The following is a 22,998-nucleotide window of genomic DNA, read 5'->3' as shown; positions in this document are numbered from 1 at the left end:
AACTTGTATTTTTGTTTATTTTGTTTAATGTGAGCCTTGCATATACATAGGTAAATTGTTTGACGCTTCAAACTACTTAGTAAATACGCTATATTCAAAAGTAATAATAATAATATCTGAAAAACTTAATGATCTTGCTAAGAGAGGGGATAATTCAAAATAAAAGAAATGACCTCGTAAATTTCAAAACGTCCACTCGATAACTGAAATGCCAAACAAAACTCAGCGAACTTTGGAATGAAAAAAAAAGTTCTGTGGGAAAAGAATGAAATCAGTTGTAGAGCGATGTCATCGCGGCATTGTGTTGTGTGTGAATCTTGGGGGTTGCGCGATCGATACAACCCAGAGCCGCCAAGTTTTCACCTATAAATCTGGTGCGCCGGAGTACCAGCAGCCGCCGCGCGCACGTTGACAGAGGATGGCCAAGTGCAAGTTGCTCGGTGGTTAAACTCGTTACTCCGAACAAATTATTCATTTTACGGAAGGGTCTACAGTGTCCGTCGTTGTCACCGCCGCGTGTTTATTGTTTCGTTCTGCGGCAAAAAGACGGGCGTCCGCAGCTTCTCCATGCGCTTATAGTGTACGCGTAGGGGGTTTGTTCAAGCCGACAATATATTTTCAATTGTGAAATTTACAATGCTCGAGCGCTTCGTTGAATGCGCAACTATAAATCTCCCATCGGCGAGTTATTTTAATTGAGAGAAATTGAAAGGAGGCAAAAATATTTTATTTCTGAATCACTCGCTGAAAAACTTGATTTACCGCGTAGTCCGAGTTACGTCAAATCGCAATGAGGTGGAAAATTGGTTCTGAATCATACGGTATACGCCCTCTCCTGCTCACTTATGAAAGTCGATAGAAAATCATTTTTATGTGAATTCGCGATAAATTCTTGAATTAAAAATAAGGGAGGCTGCAGACTCATAATGGAAATTTTTCATTACTTGAAACTGTTCATATCACCACGGAGCCGATCTCGCGCACACATCATAATATCCATATGAAAAGCCTCTCTTAGGGTGAGAGAGCACCACAAAAGCGCACCCATTACCCCCACACTAACAACTTTCCCCACCTGCCACGGCAACTTTTTCCAATAATTTTTTTTTTCATGATCCTGCTATTAAAAGGCGCCCACCCGCAAAACACAATGCCATTGTCCGGAATTTCTTCTTTCTTTTTCTTTATCCGCTGCCGTCGCCGCCTTCGTGACTATCCTCTATTAAATCATCTTCAAACAGCTCTTCGCTCTGCACTTACTCATTTTTATTTCTGTCGAAGTTATGGTCGGTATTGCGATAATCGAGAATTCCGAATGGCAAGAGCGCGACCATCAGTGGCTGATCGTCTGAAGAGTCCATTGACGATGCGCACTTGCTCTAGCGCGACGACATCATTAGGACAGAGAACTTGGCACGTATACATGCGGTCAGGTTTATGACCGACTTTTGCCCAAGTTGTACGTGCCGTCAAAGGCACCAGTACCGGCCTTCAACTCAATTGCTTTGACGGTTGTAACGCGATTATTAATACGTGCTTCTATGAGTTAATTTAGAGTTTGAAAACGAGATTCCTGGATAGTTTATTTTTGACTACGCATTTATAAGGATTGTAACGAACTAACTCTTACTAGAAATTATTAATTTTGAATGTTTGCTTATATTTTTATCTACTATTGGGTAATAAAAAGTTAGTCTTTATGCATTATTATCAAATTTTGATAGAAGTGCCTTTGGAAATCTTGTTGTAATAAAGCTGCAAAAGCTTTTAAACACTATAAAGTTTTATAAGTTTCTAAGTTTGCCCATTAAGTTTTTATTGCGAAGTAATTTTCGTTAGTGATTCATTAAGTAACTTCTTGAATAATTAAATGTAACAGGTAGGTCATAGGTTTTCAAAACAATTACAGTATTTCCATCTGATTATATTAAAAAAATGATTTGTTAGGTTACGCAATTCCTTTCTTTTTCTTATTTTAATGTAAATATAAATATTTAGTATTTTTATAAGGATCTTCAAGTATATATTTAACTCCATGAAAAAAGTATTCAAATTTAGCACCATTTGTAAAAATTTTTAATTTGGAAATACAATTTTTGAGATTATTATTCTATGTGCCATGAGAAACTTCAAAGAACTTAGGCCCATTACTGTGCAAGTTTTTGACTTCCTTTTTTACACCCATAAAAATACTAAAATTAACGAGTACAAACGCTGTTAGTTATCCTAGTGGAATGCTTCCTTGAAAATAGGAGACAGTGTTTATTTATATTTTTTCGGCAAAAGCAGTTCAAATATACAATGAAAAATATTTTTTTAAAACTGATAATAACTCAACACAAAATGACGCACTGCTCTTTTAATAAGCTGTTTCATCAACTAATGTTATCTCATAACTATTCAAGATCACGCTATAAATAATGGAAAAGTTTCGCGATGCTGCACTTCAAGCTTTCACAACTGACAAATTTCGACACGCGATGGTTGAAGCATGTTTGTTGCCGCAGATCTTCAATTGTCATAAAAATAATAATTCCTAGACTGGTAGCGTGACTACTCAATCATAAATATTTTCTTTTAATTAAATAACTCGTATGTTATAATTTGCTAAAACAATGAATATAATCATGTGCGAAAGAATTATTTATTAACGATAATAATATCAATTTATTGGCAATTTTATTATCTATTAAAGCATTGATATTAGCAGCTTTACTAAGCTCAAGGCCGAATTCAGTGTCAATATTAATTGGGTTGAAGAGTGTGTTATAATTGTACATATAGATATTATAGCATATTGTTAAGTTCCTCGACGACTGTAAACTAACTATCTAGACTGTAGCTCTATCGTGTATCTCATCAATATATTTATAAAGCGTATTATTTATTCTGTACACTACTCTGTATATTATACTACTCCCATGTAAATCTCGATGTAACTCACTTTTTCAGCATTATAACCCTTCTTCTGGGTTGAAAATGCTCTAATAAATAAAAAAAAAAAATATCAATTTATATTATTTTCAATCGTGCAAAATGTATTAAATCAATAACCGAAAAGTGTGATATTTAAATCATTGTTTAGACATATATCGATGTAGTATCTTATAATTTTACAATATGCATAATCGTATTGATTACTATAATCTATATATTTTTCAAGCTTGTCAATATTTGTGAACATTGTAAAACAAAATGAATTAAATTTATTTCACATGTTAAGCAATAACTTGCATATTATAACTAATAAATAATATAATTAGTGAATGTTAACATTTTTTGTGATTTAACCACAGAATAAAAATTAAAAAAATTGCAATGTAGAAAAAGATTTACAAAAGATATTCTCGTTACAATCATATAAATCTTTTTTTATACCCTTTATTATGTAAAAAAATAGTACATAAAATTGAAGTTATTGTCAATGATGTACGTACATAATATACACACACAAACATACATATAAACTTTTTCTAAAAATGGCATCTTTATGTTTTCTAATACATTCGTACATATTTCTATAACGATTTTAAGAAAATTATTTTTTTGATCAAGACAAAACTTCGTCTACGAGAAAGGAAAAAATGTTAGCTTTGACTCTGTAAAGTTAAATACTTCAGTTCTTCCTACTGCAAATATCAATAAATTTCTAGTGCTGTGACACGATTTCAACGTTTTAATTACATTTTTAATTAAGAATATTAACGTTTTTTAGAACACGTAGGTTAAAAAATAATTTAGTTTGTACAGATGATATATAAAATCTGTGCTTCTTTTCAGTAGATAAATTAAATGTAACTTGAAATTTACTTTTCTTATTAAAAATATAAATAAATGAATTACATAGCAGTATAAAATAATTAAATATTAATACATGATTTTCAATAGAATCTATCCGATATTAGAATTGAATAAGAATTTCTACCCATGTCGAGAGCAACGTTGCCGCAAATCACATCATTTTGCTATCAAAAAAGGCAAAAAAATCAGTAACAGGCAAACCACTTTAAGATGCGCATTACTTTCATCTTTCATATGCATCCTCAGCTAGTAAGCAGCAAAATACAAATGGAAGGAGACAAAAGCCAGAGGCGCATTTTTAAGGGGCGCGCGTCAGAAACAAGGCTCGAGGATTCACGCGCACGCGAGTATATCAAACCTCGGTCTAGCGTGTACATATAGGATAAAGCTCACGGGGTCACTATAACTTTGACGCGTTCTCTCTCCTTCCATCAAAAACTTTCTCCGGTTATTCTGGATTTAATTCGTTTTTGCGCGCGTGCACACGCCGGTCATTGTAAAAAAGTTGGAGGGCTCGTTTTTTTATGCTTGCGGTTTCTGCGGATAAGGGCGCGCGCTGTAGTTTTATAAAGAATGCGCCGTTTTTCCTCTCATTTTTCCTCTCTCTCTCTCTCTCTCTCTCTCTCTCTCTCTCTCTCTTTCTCTCTCTTTCTCTCTTTCAGTTGTTGCGCAGAGCACAGGTTCTTCGCATGGAATGAGATAAACATCGATGGCTCTTTTACCAACTCTTTTTCTTTTTTTCACTTTTCTTTCCATTCTTTTAGAACTTTCGCTCGTTTGAACACGAGTTTCATGAATTATACCCTGCAGCTTGTATATACATTGTTAGTTGCCTTCTTTTCGAATGATTTAAAATGTAAATACCTAAAGCTTGCCGTCGCAGGTGAAACATTTTCTCTGCCCAGGCTATTCCATATAAATCACTACCGTTTAATTAGAAAAATGAAACACCGCCAGTGTATATACGACAAGAGTACATCAATGAACTTTCTATGGCTGTCGTAACAGTTTTAATAACGCCTTTAATGATAGATAATAAACTTACCTGGATGTTGCAAGAGAAGAATTTTTTCTTGGCACCAGTACATCTTTCGTTGTTATACTCGCTGCAAACATAAAAATATAAGCAGTTAATACAATTACCCGCGGCACGGCAAAATTAGATGGAGCAATTTATTTTTTAAGTGGCATAGTTAAACTTGTGCTTGTGAGGGATTTATCCGCGAGCTACGATTAACTAATCAGGTGAAGTTTAATTGCATTCGACGACCTTTTCTGACTTTTCGTACGTAGACGAGGCGATGGTAGTTTTGGCTCTCTACAGTTTAAGCCCTCGAGTGAGAGAAAGCTTCTAATCGTGCTTTACAGCCCGTTAAATCGTTAAATGCACTCGGCGACGCTACGCGTCGTCGCTGTGTCGAGGCGCTTAACGCTTTTCTTCTTTCGAAAGTGGGACGCGCGAATGTTTTTTCCCCGGCGCGTGGCGTGACGCGGATGGGTTGCCCCGTGCCCCCTGCCAAGCTACAATCCCACGATCAAAAAATACTTGAATGGTTACTGGTAGAGAAAAAAAAACATAGGTGGATGAGAAAAAAAAACATAGGTGGTCCCATTGAAGAGCTCCTTTAATTTCAACCTTTTATTTTTATTCGACTGTAATGATCGCACGAATAGTATTTTTACATGAAAGCGATGAAACGTTATTTTGTTTTCCGTCCTAAATGAAATAGTTTTAGTGAATTAGGTCGACGAATAGGATTTCACGTATTTATTTTTCCTTTGTTAAGCGGATAAAACGAATGTATTTTTTGTATGGTTTGTTATATCAGCAAATCAACGAAGAGCGGTATGCAGGCTTGGGTAATGCCTGCAATGTATTATATTATTCAAATATCGAATAACGATTTAGCCGAGCGGCGAGAGCACAGACAGCAAAAGTTGTTTGAATATTTTTCTTCGCTGCGACTGATAATGCGGAGCGAAATACCGTTTCCATGTTATCTTCTACATCGATTTACTCAGAAAAATAAACGTGCTTGCACATTCATATTTGTACGTATACTCGAATCAATTATTCGTGGCCATTAGATCAACTGAATGATTTTAACGGACATATATTTACGACGAATCAGTTAACCTATATAAACAACCATAGTTGCTTATACTTAACTAGGGCATTTCCATGAATTTAAATAAGAACATTAAGACTTACTCTCGATCGAGACACTCGCGAGTCTGCTGGGAAACACCGCCACCGCAAGTCCTGGAGCAGGGGCTTGGATGAGACCATGGTCCCCAACTACCTCTCTCGGGATCCTCGTTGTCCAGAACATAAGTTGGCGGTGCGTAACTGTCACCTTGCTGTCTCCTGTGCCTTTCGTGTCGTAGCTTCACGTGATGCTGCAATCAGAAAGCATTTTTCTCCATTTACATTTCTTGCGCACTCTTTCAATTTCTTTTTTTTTCTGCTGTTCCCTCCCTGTTACGACGGTAATAGTTTTTACGATGCTTTTACTGCCACCCTGCTTGCTACCGATGCGTCGTTTTAGCGATTTGCAATTTTCGTGCACACGTAGTTCTCTCTGACTTTAATGTGCCATGCAGCAATTCACGATTCTTATTCATTAAGGACCGAGGAGCTGCTATGATTTAATCAGAGCGAATGCGCCTTTTATTTCATGTCGAATGGTCATTATAGTCTCTAAGATTGCAAGCTCCTGGATTCAGCACAGCTTTTAATGCTTCAATAAACTTTGCAACTAATGCTTTTATTGCTTTTATCGTCTCCGTTATTTGCGGTTCAGCAAGAAAATTCAAGATAACTGTTGATCTTCAAATATTAGCAATTAGCAATTCGCACAGTGGACTATATGAATTGATCGGCTTGCTTTGAATGTGAGGATACTTGAGCATTCGTTTATTCGAACTAAAAAGAGGGACGTCAAGAGTAGCACCAAGTGGGCCGCGCGAGGTCTAAAACATGCGAGCAGGATGAGCGAGCGAAGATCGTCGAGGGGCTTCAGACTAATTTCAGAGCAAATGGAGCTATATGATGGAATTGGCTCGAAGTGCCCGTATAACATTTCAATGGATGGGTCCTTCTGGCACATGTTCAAAGCAGTTTGCATTGCACTGTAGGCAGACACGAGGGTGAACTTTGAGATGCGGTTACCGATAAAATGATCACACCGACGGTATATAGCTGTGCCTTGTCGCCTGTGACTTTCTAGATAATTCTTTTCTTGACTATCCTCTCATTTAACTATACAAATATCTATTTTTATAAAAGTCTTTTCTTCTTTCGATGAAGATTCTTTGCGCAGCACTTGGTAAAGCAATTTAACAATTTCCATTGAAAAAGTTTTGCCTCTGATAAACTTTGCAACGTGCAGGCGGCACAGCCGCAATAAACGAGAGCACAGACAAAGGCGGTATGTCATAATTGCGGTGCTAGAATTCCATATGCCCGATAAAAAAAAAGAAAGAAGGACAAAAAGCCTTCTTTCTCTCTGACTCGAAAAGAGAGAGGTAGAGAAAGAGAGAACAGACAAACGTAAAAAAGGCTCTCGCGTGGCAAACTCCGGTAAGTGGATGCGTGCAGCTCCAAATGCAATTAGAGAAAAGGTCCGGAGAGAAAGAGAGTGTGGACGTTTTATTTCTCGCCCGCAATCGCGTGCAACGAGAGATAGACAAAAGGGAAAACGAGCACGAGCAACAGAGAGAAAAACGCCCTCGCGCAAGATGCGACGCGTTGGTCGTTGTCGTTTACTCGACAGCAGCAGCTGCTGCTGTGCGGTGATTTTTATTATCGAGCGTGGGAGAGGCGCATATGCATTTGCCGCGTTAATGAAACTGTACGGCCAAACTAGGGGGTTCTATTTTTCCCCTTCGTTTTTCACGACGGACGCGCGTACCTACGTACACATGTGCGCGCGCGCGTTGTGTACTGCTGATGGTGAGAAGCTCCTAGGCGAGAAGTTTAGAAGGCTAGATCAGCTCACTACCCGTGTGAGCTTACATACATCTGGACTGTGTGGAAGAAAGTTCAATGTGCTTTCGTGAACCTTTTTTTAGAGGGGGCGAGGGTATTTCAAGAGATGAATTAGCTCGTTTCTATTTCCAATTAAATTTACAAAGGCTTATTTCACCGAGTTTCAATTTCATTGTTTGTTCATTTCTCGGTTAATCGACTTTGAGAAATTTATCAATTCGGCTACGTAAAAAGTGTCGAAAATTTCACGTTTGCCTGTACCGGCGCTATATTGTCTAATAATTTGCGTCCATAAATCAATTTCCAATTACGTTTATATAGTGCCTGACAGATGTATTTTAACAGTATATCGCGTGAATTCAATTTTAAGAAAAAATCCATACCAAATTTTTTAATAACGCATAAAATCTGATCTTTTAATAGTAACAATTAAAACATAATAGTCACATTTCCAATTCAATAAGCAATGTAGGCGGCGTTCCACCACAAAAACTCGAATGCCGCAAGCGATCGCTCGGTCATTTTTATGACTCGATCGTTTATGCAACCCTTTGGCTAGTGTTTTTGCAATGGATCATGCGCGCGATCTCACATACGATGCGGAAAAGGTTTTACAGCATCCCGTTCCCGCGCTCACTTATAACACTCTCGCTTCATCTAATTTATGCTAATTGCAACAGATTCCGTTGCCGACAAGTTTAGTTCAAAGACCTTACAGGAATATCTCGCGTGTTTTAGTCATTATTCATCATAATTTTAAATTGATCCAATTGACGAATAAAAAGCTCAAAATTTACTGTCGCAAAACAGTCAATGCAATGAAGTCGAAAAATATATGCAAGTAGCGGGAAAAGCTCATTAGTGGAAGTATGCGAACGATTAAAAGGTCATTTAATTGCATGAAGTACGTCTGTGACGCAGATAAGTGCGTTGGAAGCAAATGGTGACAATGACTTTGGCAGCGTATGGAAACATAACCTCGCTATTTCAAATAGCGCCAGTGAAACGTAATCCGTATTTCAATAGCGATGATCTAATGCATATTTATATCGCGCGCGATATTATTGAATTACAGACGAAAATGTCGTCTCTATGGGAGTAGCTTTGTTTCGTCCAATCAATTATTATAATATTTAACCGAACGATAAAGTAATTACATTCAAGGATCAATGACACTTTAATGTGTAGTGTTTGTATAATGCGTAATGTGATTTGATATATGATGTCAATGACCTTTTGATAGTGATCAATTTAATAACGTCAAAATATTTTCTTATTTCTTCTAACTATACGAAGTCACTCGTTCATATTATTTCATTATTTTCATAAACTATTTTATATTGTTTTTCGTTATCTTAAATAAACCACAAATAAGTATATATTTCAATTTTCTATATGAGTACAAGATTTTATAAATAAGTTTCGACTTAATTATGAAGCCACTATTGTTAAATCGCTTTCTACTAAACTTTGTAAACTTTGCAGTGATAACATTAGAATGTGAATAAACGGAATAAAAGAGAAGTTAAAAAAGAGATAAATATACGACAAGCTTTCTGAATTCAAAGTTTCTAGCGCGCCCTTTCGTTGTCGAGCTGCCGTACCATCTAGAATAAAATATTTCTGTCCGCAGCAAAGATGTCGATAACACGATTGTCTTAAAATGAATTAAGAAAATCAAAGGATCATCCTATCGAGCGCAAATACGATTTGATGTGAAATCCTACTTAATTAGCGTATCCGAGAGGATCACATTGACTTAATTTTATTGCTAACGCTTTCGAGAACAGAAAAAAGAAGGGGAAGAGAGAAGAAAGGTTCAAGACGTTCTAGTCGTAACGACCACTTAACGCGGATTAGCTACGCCGTCGGAACAAGAGTTCGTTCGTTCCACGGGAGGATTTCGTTCGCATGGCAAAGTCGCATCCTTTTTATTTGCATCTCTTCGTTCAAAAATTTCTTCTTGCGCGTTACAAGATTACGCCGAGTGCCGTGGAGAAAATTTTTTCTTGTTTGCTCCAAAAGTAAGCTCTTTATTGGCAGAAAAAAATCAAGTGGAAACACGAACAGAAAATCCACCTGCAAGTAAAAAATGAAAAATGAAGATGTATTAGATTAATCAACTTTTCATCCCCAGGAAAGTGAAAAATTCACGACATTGAAGCGCTTGGGCTACGAAACGAAAAGCATGTAAAGGAAGGCGCAGAGAGAAAGAACGACGATAAGGCCAACTCATTCACAGGACAATACGCTCGTCTATCTGGCGTCCAATGGAGCATTTCTTGCTTTAACGTGATGACGACTACGGCAAAAAAGTCATCAGGTCATGAGGAAAAAACGAACACTTCCCTTTTATTCCAGCAAGGAAGTGTCCTAGCGCGCACACGCGAGCACTCAATCTCGCATGCACCCCGCGAGCACAATGGAATGCTTGTTGCGTGCAAAAAGGATTACTCTTCAGCAGCGCAAGCTTGAGCCAAAGGATTCGGTCTCTTTAATTTTGTTTTTCATCCTTTTTATTTCGCTGCACAGCGTGCACCTTCCCTCGTGGCGATTTTCTGGCCAAGCACAAGCAAAGGATTGTGTACACTAGTCGCCGGGAGTGTATCTTGAACGACAGAAATGTTTACACTCCAGCGAAAGAATATAACCCACTCGTTGTCTTTTAAAAGCGACACCGGCAGAGAGAATAATAGTACTTTATGATGCTGTTTCTCGTGATCAGTAAATCTTCTGCGACGATATAAACAACAAGCAAGCCGGCTCGCTGACAATATTGTTAAACAGTAGATCCTCGAAATCTCACAAGCCCTTCTACGTTAAAATGACGGCGCGATCATTAACCGCGCGCCTGTCGGCTTTTGAAAGCTCGGCTGCGCGCGCATGAGAAACAAAGCGGAAAACGCCGAGAAATTTTTAATCAGCGCGCAACGTTCCTTTCTCTCTCTCTCTCTCTCTCTCTCACTCTCACCCTCGGCTGTCTCGCCACCGCGAATGGAAAGACAGCCCCTGCGGCATACCTATCCCTTTCTCTCTCTCTCTCTTTCCTCCAGGATCTTTATTCAGAGCCGCCGCGCTTGTGGAATGCGGAGAAAAGACCGCGCGCGCGAAAAATAAAGAATGGATTAAAAGTACTCGTGTATCGGGTTTCATGTAACTACGTTTGAGAGATACACTAGCTAATTTACCTGTGTCTACGTATGTGTGTGTATCTGTGTGCGGGTATTTGCGAATTGATCGCAAGGTTATTTCCAGAGTCCTCAGTAAAACTATATACGTATACCAGTTGCGACTAGATAGGAAGCTTTTAATTTTATCTAATTAAATGGTTTGAACGTTGGATAAAGCGCTACTTTATACACGACCACGCCAATGCGATATGTTCCGAAAGAACAGTATAAACTTGAATATTCACCGAGAACGTACCCAAGTTGACCAATCGAACGTATTCAACGAGAACGCGCTCGTGAGATTTTTCGTGTCGAGGGATAAAACGAATAACGACGGTACGGCCTGACAAAAGGACCGTAATAAAAGCTTGACCAAGGCCATGGCACGTCCTTTTTTATTTCTCTTTGGCCCCCTTCGCTTGATTATGCGGGCGTTTTATACCCTCGCACACATCCTGAACTTGGGGCTAACTCGAAACAGCATTCTGCCCTCGTCTCTGACGAGAATGTATATATAATTACGAGCAGTGTACTTACGTATCTAGCTTGGGTCACGTGAGAGATTTCCAGCACCAGTAGGACCAGCAGCCACCTGCAAAGCAAATCGAAAAATTTAGCGCTATCGATTATTACTGTTACAAAGCTCACGAAAGATTATTGTTCAATAAAAGCTTTATGGTCCAAATACATTAGTGTATTTTATATCACCCACGCATTTATTTTATGTTGAAACTAGAGATAAAGAGAGTATTTACCATAAGGGAAACAAACAAGATTGAATATCACTATGATTATGGAGGGGACTGTGATTTGCATAATTGACAATCGAGTTTAATATATCGTTACACTTGAATTTTGCACCGAAAATGTCACATCCGTCGCATCAATTTCCTGACAAAAAATGCTTGCCGAGCAGATATGAATCTTGCATCACTATTCTTTGTCAGCTTTTTCGAAATATCATTTAAATTATTACATACTGAATCGGTTAAGCTGAAATAAATAAAAAACAAGAGCAACCTCAAAAGGTGCCGTATGTATTTCGCGGAGCACAAGGCAGTTAATATGGCAGTGGACTGCGTAGTCGTATAGACACATATCTCAAGAGCTAGAGAGTAGAGCACATAATAATCTCGTATAAAGCCGGCAACGTGAGCGCAAGCTCGTTTGGTCGACAACGACGACGACGACAACGACAACTGCGATGGAAATCGCTTTCGATGAGCCAGCCAGAGCAGGCCGCTAGATAACTTTCGCGCGACCGTCTTATCGACGTAATAGCACCTAGCTCTGACCTACAGGGCTTTTCGGACACAACTTCGATAGCACGGCTATATCAACAAAGCAGTTTTGCCCTGAAGGAGAGTCATCTTATTACGTCGCGCATCCTTTCCGGCACGAATGCCTATGGGTGGGCGTGCACGCGGCTATTGTTGCACGACCGACAGAACAGTCTTCTTCCTCATACGTGCTGACCGTGCACGTTGCGAAAGTTGCAGTGGCGAGCGTAAAATTCCAATGGCGTGTGCTCTCGCTCTCTCGTACGCTCGTGCGTGTCATTGTGCCGATGCTATTATTATTATTATTATGCGTCAAATCGTGGCAATGATACACATCTCATTATAAGCTTTCTTCCTTATTAACGATGCAGCTTTGCAAGACGCGCAACACCATTGAAGGTATAAGGTGTATTTCGGCGCGCTTGTCAGCAGTGCGTCGCAACCACGTGCACGCGAGCGCGGCAACATGTTGGAACGTTGCCTAAAGTGCAGCCAAGGCGAAGGCTGCTTTCAAGTTTATTTACTAACTAGCCGGCTGCACTTTAATGCGCAGCCGCGCCACCAGCGCCGTCTCGATATAAACTTCTTGCGGTTTCGCATCCAGCCTTCTTGATAACACAAAAGCTTAACGACTCGGTTAACCGCTGACTAGGCGGTTAGTCAGCTTTATTGCGCTAACGAAAGATACGTCGAGCGAGTAAAATAGTTTTTGAGAGCTAGAATTATCGATCGCTCGCCAATAACACTACGGAGATCGTGCGCCGAGAGTGTTTTCAAGCTAGAAATTCATGATGCAAACGAGGCACATAAATGGGAATAATTAGCAGCTAATCACTGACTGCTCCCCATGCGCGAATTTCAGCCGCGCGGCGAACTAAATTTATCGCGCCCAGTTAAAGTGTCGACACCCTTGCGGGACAATATTATTTAATCGACGCTCAACCACTAGCCTAAACTTTATTAAATACGGTATACTGAGCTTCGATAGACTTGCGAATTGACTTCTGCTACGTTGGTTCTAGCCCTAAAATAGAAGTTCATGCGAAGCATGAATATGCAAATACCATACTGAAGAGCGCGGAGAGTTATCCTCACTCTCTTTCGACACATAGGGAGGGGAGGATATTCGAATAGCTAAGGCTCTCTTCCTACTCGTCATGCATCCCAATTCTGTTTTCATTTAATTATAAATGTTCTTCAAAACATGTTTTCGACGAGCAGTTTATGCTATCCCTCTCCGCAAAAACTTGAGCGAGGAAATTGAAAAATTGTTATGCCGCTCAACATCAGTTAAAAAAGTTTTGACGTAATTCGCAACGCTTCATTTTGAGAATGACTTAAATGTTTTCGGTAGTACACACGAGAAAGTTTGCAAGAATACCGGAAAAATTAAAAGTTATGACGACAGTCTTCGAAGTTTTCCATCGGCTTGACAGGTTGACAACAAAAGACGTAACGAGTCGCGAGCCTATGCTGCAATTTTCAAAATTGTCCGCAGTATGATTGAGAGAGAGAGAGAGAGAGAGAGAGAGAAGGGGGGAGGGGGGCGGAGAGACGGAGAGCTAGCGGACACTTTACGCGAAGGAAGAGCGCTTAATTATGCAATTGCAAAGTAAAAAGCGCCAAGGTGGCTCTCTGGGTGGAATATATACGTAAAAGAACATTTTTCCTATAATTTCCCTTGGCACCTACTGTCAGGAAATGCAATTAGCCGGTCGGTAAATTGACATAAAATCGTCATCGTCAATCTTAAATTACTTTCAAAGTGCTTCACTCTCAAGCCTATTTCCTCCATTCATCCCTTCCATTATTTTGCTTTTATGATTTGTCGCATTCGACTCGCGGATAGTGCATCGATTTCGATGACGTAACGAATTACAGAAGAATACGACTATGGGGAATTTTCGTAAAAGCGTATATTGAGAGAGCTATGTCAGTTGCATGCAATGCCAACGTGAGCAATAGTTTGGAAAGTATAATCGAATCGTGTTTGATTAGTTGAATTTCGAGGGAACGGTATAAATCAATGCTCGAGTGCACCCATAAAAAATGTATTAATTAAGGGACGTACATTGAAGTTATTCCATTGAAACTATACCTATGGCTTTGCACGACGATCGGTCGTCGCGTGCAGCTAAACCTTTAATAATAAATATTCAAGAGTCAATTAGCGTATCTAACTGTAGCTGTCTCTCTCTCACTCACTCACGCCATAGCTCTCTTTACGTGTCGATTAATTATCGATTTTCATTAATACACTCTCGGCGTAATGGCACTTTAACGACGCTCCTCAATATTGTGACCGCAGCGCATAGAATTTTTGAGTTCGTGTCTCGCATTATTAACGATGATTTTGCAACGAAAGTGCAGGTTATACCGAATAAAAAGAAATGTTGTCAAATTCGCTCAACGACACTTTCGACACTCAATTATCGTGCTGACGACGCAAGCAATCGAATGCGATTATTCGGCGTAGAATTAAAGAGCATTTTTCATTGTTGTCGAGTTCGCGATTGTCCGAGTTTTGTATATCTCGTTCGTTTAATTGTGAATCGAGCTTTTGCATGCCGATGATGTTTCGGGTATTAAAAGCTCTCGCCGAAATCTCCAACGGTAGTCAAAGGATTTTAACGCATTGTATATAGCGCTTTGGCATACTTGTCATGAAATTCCCAACTCATACCCGTATTATTATTATCATACTACCAGAATCAAAATTTTGGCTCTACTATAGGATTTTATTGTAAGGACAGTATTCACAAGCTCACTGTAATGGGCATAAATAATTCACTCATATTTAATATCAAACGTTATTCATTAAATTAATAAATTAATGTTTAAAAAAATGAGAATTTCGTTACTACAAAGGCAAAGTACAGCAGACGAAGCACATCGCTAATATCGCTCGTGCGTATAACGTCATAAAAGCACAGAAAATTAACGCAAGCGCGTATCTGGCCGGTTGGCTCGCATAAAAAAAAATCACGAGCAGCGAAATGCATATTAAAGTCGCTTGATTGGCGAGCTACTATGCTCTCCCTCTCGCCTTTTTTGTCGTCGAGCCGCTGTCGACCCGTTCACGAGAGCTGCTGCCAGGCCGTTGATTGTAGCGGCGGAGTACGTTAATGTACCACGTTTCTAGCTTGCGGCCTCGACAGGTTATCGATGACGTTACTCAATTACGGAAGATGCATTAGGCCAGTCAAGAGGATAATGTTGAGAGTAGCGAGAGAGGGAGAGAGTTTGGGCTAGAAAATGAGCTGGCCTTTGAACGATAAACTCTGTTTGAATCGCGGCCTCTGTGTGATAGGCAAGTTTCATCTAAAGCTTCAACGATTGAATATTCTGTAAGTAATAAAGGCTTTAGGAAATTCGATATCGATTTTGGGTTATTATATAGTTCATGCTGGCATTTATATATTGCGAACCACTGATCCGTCAAACTCTGTAATATACGTTACCGCTGGTTACCGTATACAAGTTCATTTTACGAAAAACAATCAACTCTATCATACGAGTATCATATCGAAAATCAAATCATCATTCGACACTCGCACTTGCGTTATGTTCATATTTGCTCACGTTAATTGAATGGGCAAACGGACTATCCCCATCTTATTAGACAAACATTCATTTCAACACTAGTTCTCCTCGAAAGGCTTTGATTATATGTAAGCTTTCGCATATAGCACTGTATGTGTGTGTATCTCGCTCTGCGATCATCGCAAGTGCACCATGGAATAAACACGCGCAGCTAGACGCGCTTGAGCTTGACCGCAGCGTAGCTGATGAATTACTGGTAAACTTGAGAAATAATCGGATTTGCTAGTTTGTGCACGCGTTAAATTACTAGTTGCCCCGTATACTACTAGGTGTATCAAGTATTATTGATCTTTGGCCATCAAAATCCGGCTAAAGTTATTTTCATTATTTCAGTTGTTATATCAATATAATCATTTGCGATTTAAAAATGTTAATGAATGGAATATGGTAAAATAAGTGGATTGCCAATATTTGAATCAATCTCGATAATTTCAGTGTTGTCTATTCGATCAATGAAATTGGAATTAGAAACTTGTTTTAAAACTATACATTTGAAAGATGCAAATTAATTTGGATTTTAATAAACGAATTATTACTTGATAACTATACAGACTGGATATGTTACTACTTTTAAGGTTCATTTATGCAAAACTACGATTAAAAATTTAACCATAAAATTTTATTTTACATTAACATCCAATTCGAGACACATTAATACAACTTAAATGCTCGAATTCGGTTAATTATAATGCAATTCAGTATAACTAAATCAAATAAAAAAAAACTATGTGTTTCAATGTAATTTAAAAAAAAATCCCTCCTAAAAAAGCTTGATTCTCGAGACAAAAGCTTGGAGTAATCGGCACTCTCTCTCTCTCTCTCTCCCTCTCTTTCTCTCTGACTCACAAGTCGGGGAGAAAAACCAGAGAATGCCGTAGGGTACATCCAATCTCGCTCTTCTCGATGAAACCTTCCATTTCTTCCAGAATTTTTTCCGTTTACCATGCCATTTTTCTGAGCAAAATGGGTAGACATTACATTCTTGTATCTCTTTTCCAAATATAACATGCAGAGTATGAAATATACGGTAAAAGTGACAAAAAGTTTTTAGTTGAAAATAAAGAAAAACCTTGAGTGGTTGATTTAAGATTGAAAAAGTGTCTTATAGAATATTTATTGTCATCAAGAATTATATTTCTTAGCACTTTAGTCCTCTGTCGTTCAGTTTCTTTAATAACGAGAGAGAGAAAGAAAGATATACCCAATTTTCATTGGAGTTAATTCCAGCAAACAAGGCAAATTATATAGATAATTTTCGATGAAGTAGAGCATTCAGTAAGGAAGAAAAAGCCCTGCAGGTGTGAGAAAGGTCCTGGTCTCAGCAGAATCTCTTCGTTTAAGTAACGCACGTTCACACTTTCTAACAAACTTGCCTGGTCTCCTTTTCATACGCTGCTCTCTCTCTCTCTCTCTCTTTCTCTCTCCTGAGGGCTCACATGCGACCACGCAACTTAGTCTCGAATTCCATTCTCATCGCGCGCGGACCAACTTTTCTCGTGGTTTACTTTTCTCTCGCTCGTTTTTTCGCTGTTGCGTCTCTATCATTTCTCTACCGGCAATTCATTACTTACTTGAAGTTGAGTCACGTCCTGCGGGAAAGCGTCTCGGCGCTCATAGTATACCTCGGGGGGACGTTTCCGCGCAAAAGGGGTGAGAAGTAAACTCGCAAGCTATGAGAATGCGATGACGATGGCGGATTGCTTTTTCTTTGTTTATGTACAACGCGAGCGGCTAAGTGAGACAGTGATGCGTCGCGGGGAAAGAGGCGTCGAGCACTTAGATTGGAGTGAAAGAAATGCGAGAAAGATAAAGTATAAGCGGCGGCGATTGTGTTTTCCACGAATGACTAATGTTCGGCGATACTTTTAGGATTCATACTACTTGTAAAATTCTTTCAACGTCTCAATATTACCGTAAGATTAAAATAATTACCGATTAATTTTATTGGCTTAGATACGTTTAGGAAAGCTGAATTAGAAAAACAAAACGTTCATCCATTATTTTACTTTGCACAAAGCCTAATCAGGTAATATATAGAAAAATATTCAGCGAAAAACCTTTTTGTATTCCTGATGATACTCAGAAAATTTTTCCGTGTCCGATACGCGGAATCAAATATTTGATCTGCATTTTTTGTTTCAGCGTACGTTCGCCAGTATGACTAATGTGAAATGAGCCTTAGAAGAGAGAAAGACCCTCAAACCAGCCACGCAACTCGGTCAAACAAAGAAAAATGGAGGTAAACGCGTAAACCATCAGTCGTAATTGCAAAATAAAGAAAAGACAAAAAGCAATGTGACGTGGCAGCGTGAGCTTGGCTTTAATGAAAATGCATCATGACGTGATGGTTTCGCAGTAAAAGTAAGAGCTCAGCGGCATGAAGAATAGAAAGGCGTAAATTTAGTCGTCGACGCGAAGCAATCTCGCGCAGCCGTGGCGTCTCTGTCACCAGCTGTGGGCAGGACAAACTCTTCCAAGCCCGAATTACGCTGCAGTGGTGACTGCATCGCTCACTGTCGTCTACTAAGTTCAAGTACATCAAAGAAACAACCCGCACAGTTGATAAATGTTTTTTTTATAGGCGAACGTATCTGCCTTCGAGGATTTAGATAGCTCGTCAATACGAATTAAAACGACGCGGTTACGTCTGATGCGCGTGCTGCAGTTTGAGGAAAAAAGCTTTCGCAATCACCATCCTTCTGCGATTTTTCTCTTTGCTGATACGTTTTTGTGAAATGCTTGACAAGTTAAAGTCACTCGCAGCTTTCGTTGGAATAGAAAAAAAGCAACTAGTGAAAACCACGACCGTAATAAATATATAAAAAGCATTTTAAATCAATTTCTACAGGTCGTTTACTTTTATCCTCACCCTCGTTTCACATTGTTCATTATTTGAACCCCTCGCGCAAAATGAAAAAAATACCTCTCTCTCTCTCTCTCTGTCTGACTTTCTCTTTCTCCGACTACACTCATTGCAAAGGACTAATTGAGCCGAAACGCATATAAAAGCTATATACAGTAATAGCTACGACATGTAACATGCAAGGGACCAAAAGCGAGGATGGGAGAGAACATACAGACGGCGACCAGTTGCATGTTTCGTTGCTCTTGTATGCGACGACCGCACGAACACAGAGCGAGAGTGGCAGTAGCGCGGCTACTAGATTTCTCTCGAGGCGTATTTTTTGGAATTCCTTGCGTTGGCCCTTTCTCCCTGTATATTCGCAGAGGAAATCAAAGCGAGTAAAAAACCGCGGAAGCCTCACATTGGAATCATCTCGCGAAATTTCGGCGCGGAGAAAGGACGTTCCTACAATTCAAACTTACAAGGCACTGCCTTTTTTTCCTTGGTGTAAGCAATTGATGTTTACGAATTCAGATTTTCATGGATTTATCTCGCGTCGGTAAAGTTTATAAGCTGTCGATGAATTTGTCAATGTATGTGGATTTGAGTGAAGCGAATCCGCGCTACGTGACCCGTAAAACTGCGAGTGCATCTTCGGCTGATGCTGCTGCTGCTATCGACAAGAGTTGCGCGCCACAAGAGCATGCCGCGTCATAAACAAAGGGCTCAACTATGTGCAATAATGCCAACTTTACGGAATCTTGACTCAGACCCCATCGCTCTACCTCGTACATGCGCGCGCAGCAACAACCTTGTATCAGCTTGATTCTTCTCTCTACTTTCGCACCTGAAAATTGATATTTTATCGCTATTTTGTACTCGGATTACTCCGCCTTCGGAAACTCACTCTCGAGAAAATATCCGTTCGTTCCCAACTATTTCTCTCTCTCTCTTTATACATATCTCCATGCTTGATAAACAGATGAGTGAAGTATATACTTAGAAGATTAATCAGTTGTCGGAAGGAAGCGCTAATTATGCATTCATTAATAATATTGTGTGCTTGACGAAACAATTTAAAAATACAATCGGAGTAAAAAATAGAATGATACGTCGTTAATTATTGTATAAACTGCAAATGGGAGCAAGGAAATGTGGGGGATGGGAAACCTTATCAGTCTTACATCCGGGATGTCGCTCTTCCTATCCCGAACGGACACACGTTATATGTGGTATCTCTGCCGTTATTACTCAAACTACTGTAATATTCATTTCTTCCTCTATATTGTTGCCTTTATCTTGCGACTTTATGAGCAATTCTCCTTTCCAAACGAAATTCCTACTCTTTCGCGTTAATCATTCATAGTAAGCTTAACTCGTGATGAAGACCACCGTGGCTTGTCGTAAAAAATGACAAAGAAAAAGAAACAAAAGTACTTTCGGGGCAAAGTAAAAAAAGCAAAACAAGCTCGTAAAAACAACTGCGGTTGCAATGTGCGTGTGCACATCATTATGGCTACATCGAAGAAAGACGGAAAATAAACTCGTTTCTCGAACGCAGACTAATTACCCGAGCGTTCGCCGATCCACTACTACCACTACGGGCCACTGTGCAATCGGGCCACTGCTACACTCTCGCTTTTCGGCTAACGAGATCCCAGCGAGCGTTCTTAAACTTTATATACGAAAGTGCGCACAAAAGGGAGAAAGGGATTAACAAGGAGGGCAAGCACGCTCGCGGTTACGCAGACTGAGAGAATTGAAAGAGCAATTTTTGCTTTGTTATCTCGATTTTTACATGTTCTCAGAACCGACGATCATTATTTTCTATTTTTTTTTCGCAAGCGAATTTAAAGCGCAAGCTTATTGCAATTACGGTGATTGACGCACTGACGAGCGACTTTGACGAAGACTGTCACATTTGTGTATTGGCCTTTTCTCTCGACAAGTGTGTATATATATATAAACGACAGCGATGACATCCCTAAACCGCAGTGTCTCGCAGAGCAGACCTTTTACTTGGGGTGCTTTGAGTAATCAAAGACGCGAAATTGAGTGGATATTGTTGAGGAGCTTGTAATTAATGGGGGCTGGCTCTGCGCGAGCGCTGCCCGTGTGCCTGGGGAAGGCTTGTTCATTCGCTGAGCTGCAATATCGCCGGCAGCGTTTATAAATGGTCTACAGCAGAGCGAGAGAGAATGAACGGGCGGCGACTGGAATTTTTGAATGGCCGTTGAAAGTGTCGAGATTTCTTTTACCAGACGTTCACAGCATTTCTCGAATAGTCTCGGAACTTCATTACTTGTATAAAAAATAACATTAGAATGCTGAATTTCTAATTACAGGTCAGGAAGTTTGACCAAACATGGGCATAGGTATGTTCGCAGTATCAGTCCTGGAGCAGTATTCGACGCAGCTTCTAGCTATCAGGTCCAACTTGAGATTATGGCAAACTACATGATTGAATCCCTAATGCGAATATCAATGAGAGCATTAGTCAAGGTAACTAGTCAAGATGCAAAGGCAGAGCATTAATAACCACTGGCGTAATCCCTCGATCGGCCCTTTCAGGAGCGTCCTTTTCTATATACTACTAGCTCGTACGAGGTAGCGAGATAGCGGCTTTTCATCCTTACGATAGTCAGTCATAGACTCAATTGTAGCACTGTAATGACAGACACTTTGTTCAGAAGTGTTATATTTATGAACATATCGCATCACCAATTTCAACCTGCGTACAGAATTGCCGAACTTGCTTATCACTTCGTTATTACCACAATTATGGAGCATCCGAGCTTCACTGTACCGGCTGGTTGTCATAAACGACCTGGAATATATACACTGTGCATTTCGATAATTTGATTGGATTAATTAAACAGCGGAATCACGGTAGGCTGACGGTTGCGAGCCTAAGTGAAGCCGTCACGCAATTGTTACATTTGTCGAACGTATCTGTGTAGATACGCGTGTATGTGCATACAAAATGATCAAAATTCGATTTCAATTTTAAGGCATACACGGAGCTTAGTTATTGTACTGATTAATGGAACGAGTCGGCTGATCTACTCCATCAGCATCAATTTGTCATTAGCGCATTAACGCCAAGTATTTACTGCAGAAGTGGGTATACGGGCGATGTAATGGAATCGCTGTAATTTTATTCGAAAGAATTTAGCTGCTTGCTCATATACGAGAGGAATAAGCATCTTATCGAAGCGAAAGCCAGGTAGTACTTTAATCGTTTGGTTTGGAGAATTTCCGCAAGTTGTTGAAGTTGAGCGTTTGTGTGTTTGCGCAAAGACGGGTTTGATAGAAACTAACTCCGACACGCGCGCCCGATTTCGCTGTAATAAACTAGTTTAGATCTTACGTCATTTGCCTCGCGCTCACGGTTTACTTGTGCGAAAGGGTAATTGCATTATCGGCACGCGTGTGCCGACCAATCGGAAGTGTCAGAATTGATTCAGCTGCGAGTGTTGCACTTTGCACATAATTAACGAGAGAAAAGAGTGCACGAGTAGTTGGAAATGCAGTACAACGAGGTGGAATGAGTAAGAGACAATCGTTTTCTAGTTTTCTATTCCCTCGCACGCAGCGTGATGGCGGTTGTCCTTTCGCGTGCTATTGTGTTCGCGTTTCACGACTGCTTTAAACACTTTACAGGCCGTAAATTTTTCTGTATAACTACCGTGCAGGCTTTCTGTAGGATGCGCGCGGTTCAACAGTTTTAAATCCACGACTCGATCTTTTCGCGTGCTGCCGGCGACGGCGGCATGCTATCGTGTATAGAACGAGACTCTGCTTGCTCGTGTCCTACCATAAATTTCATTCACTGGCCGCGAGCTGCCCATTGCGCATGCAACACTCGAGGGAAAGAAAAAAACCTACACACACACACACACACGCACACTCTAACGTTCGCGAGCTTGGACGCGAGCCTTTCAAGCGACCGCAAGCTTTGTTATTTACAGTCGCGAGCTGGGGGAGCTGATTGCATCGGTTTTAGTCAAATGGCATGTCGTCTTGAATTTGCATTTTTGATGGATCAATGGCTTCCGTTCCACGAGAAAAAGTCCTCAATTTCTTTTTTTGCGATCAAACTCGGGCGTATTTTCAAAACCAATTAAGAAACAATCAAATCAAAAAGGGAATAGTTGATGAGCTGAATTGTCAGTTGATATAAGGTATTATAGTCACACTCGATAACAATTGAGACGAGAGTTAGCTGGATTGATATGTATACTGTAATCATTGTCCTTGCCTATATATCGAGTGCCCTTTAGTTTACCATGGCGCTTATATACGCGC

The 22,998-nt window shown here is 39.8% G+C and overlaps 1 protein-coding gene across 1 annotated transcript in view; it reads right to left on the bottom strand.

The window, feature by feature from the left end:
• Nucleotides 1–22,998, bottom strand: part of LOC131672955 (papilin) — a 74,620-nt gene that overhangs the window by 19,439 nt on the left and 32,183 nt on the right. The window contains exons 2-4 of the mRNA XM_058950537.1: nucleotides 11,500–11,554; nucleotides 6,014–6,201; nucleotides 4,847–4,907 (exon numbers count right to left, since the gene is read on the bottom strand). Coding sequence (XP_058806520.1) covers nucleotides 4,847–4,907; nucleotides 6,014–6,201; nucleotides 11,500–11,554 — 304 coding nt within the window. The remainder of the gene's footprint in view (nucleotides 1–4,846; nucleotides 4,908–6,013; nucleotides 6,202–11,499; nucleotides 11,555–22,998) is intronic.

Source organism: Phymastichus coffea, unplaced genomic scaffold (assembly GCF_024137745.1).
Source record: "Phymastichus coffea isolate CEN01 unplaced genomic scaffold, Cenicafe_Pcof_1.1 PCOF00163, whole genome shotgun sequence".
Taxonomy (NCBI): domain Eukaryota; kingdom Metazoa; phylum Arthropoda; class Insecta; order Hymenoptera; family Eulophidae; genus Phymastichus; species Phymastichus coffea.
The sequence above is the reverse complement of the archived record's forward strand: the minus strand, read 5'-3'. Positions and strand labels throughout refer to the sequence as shown.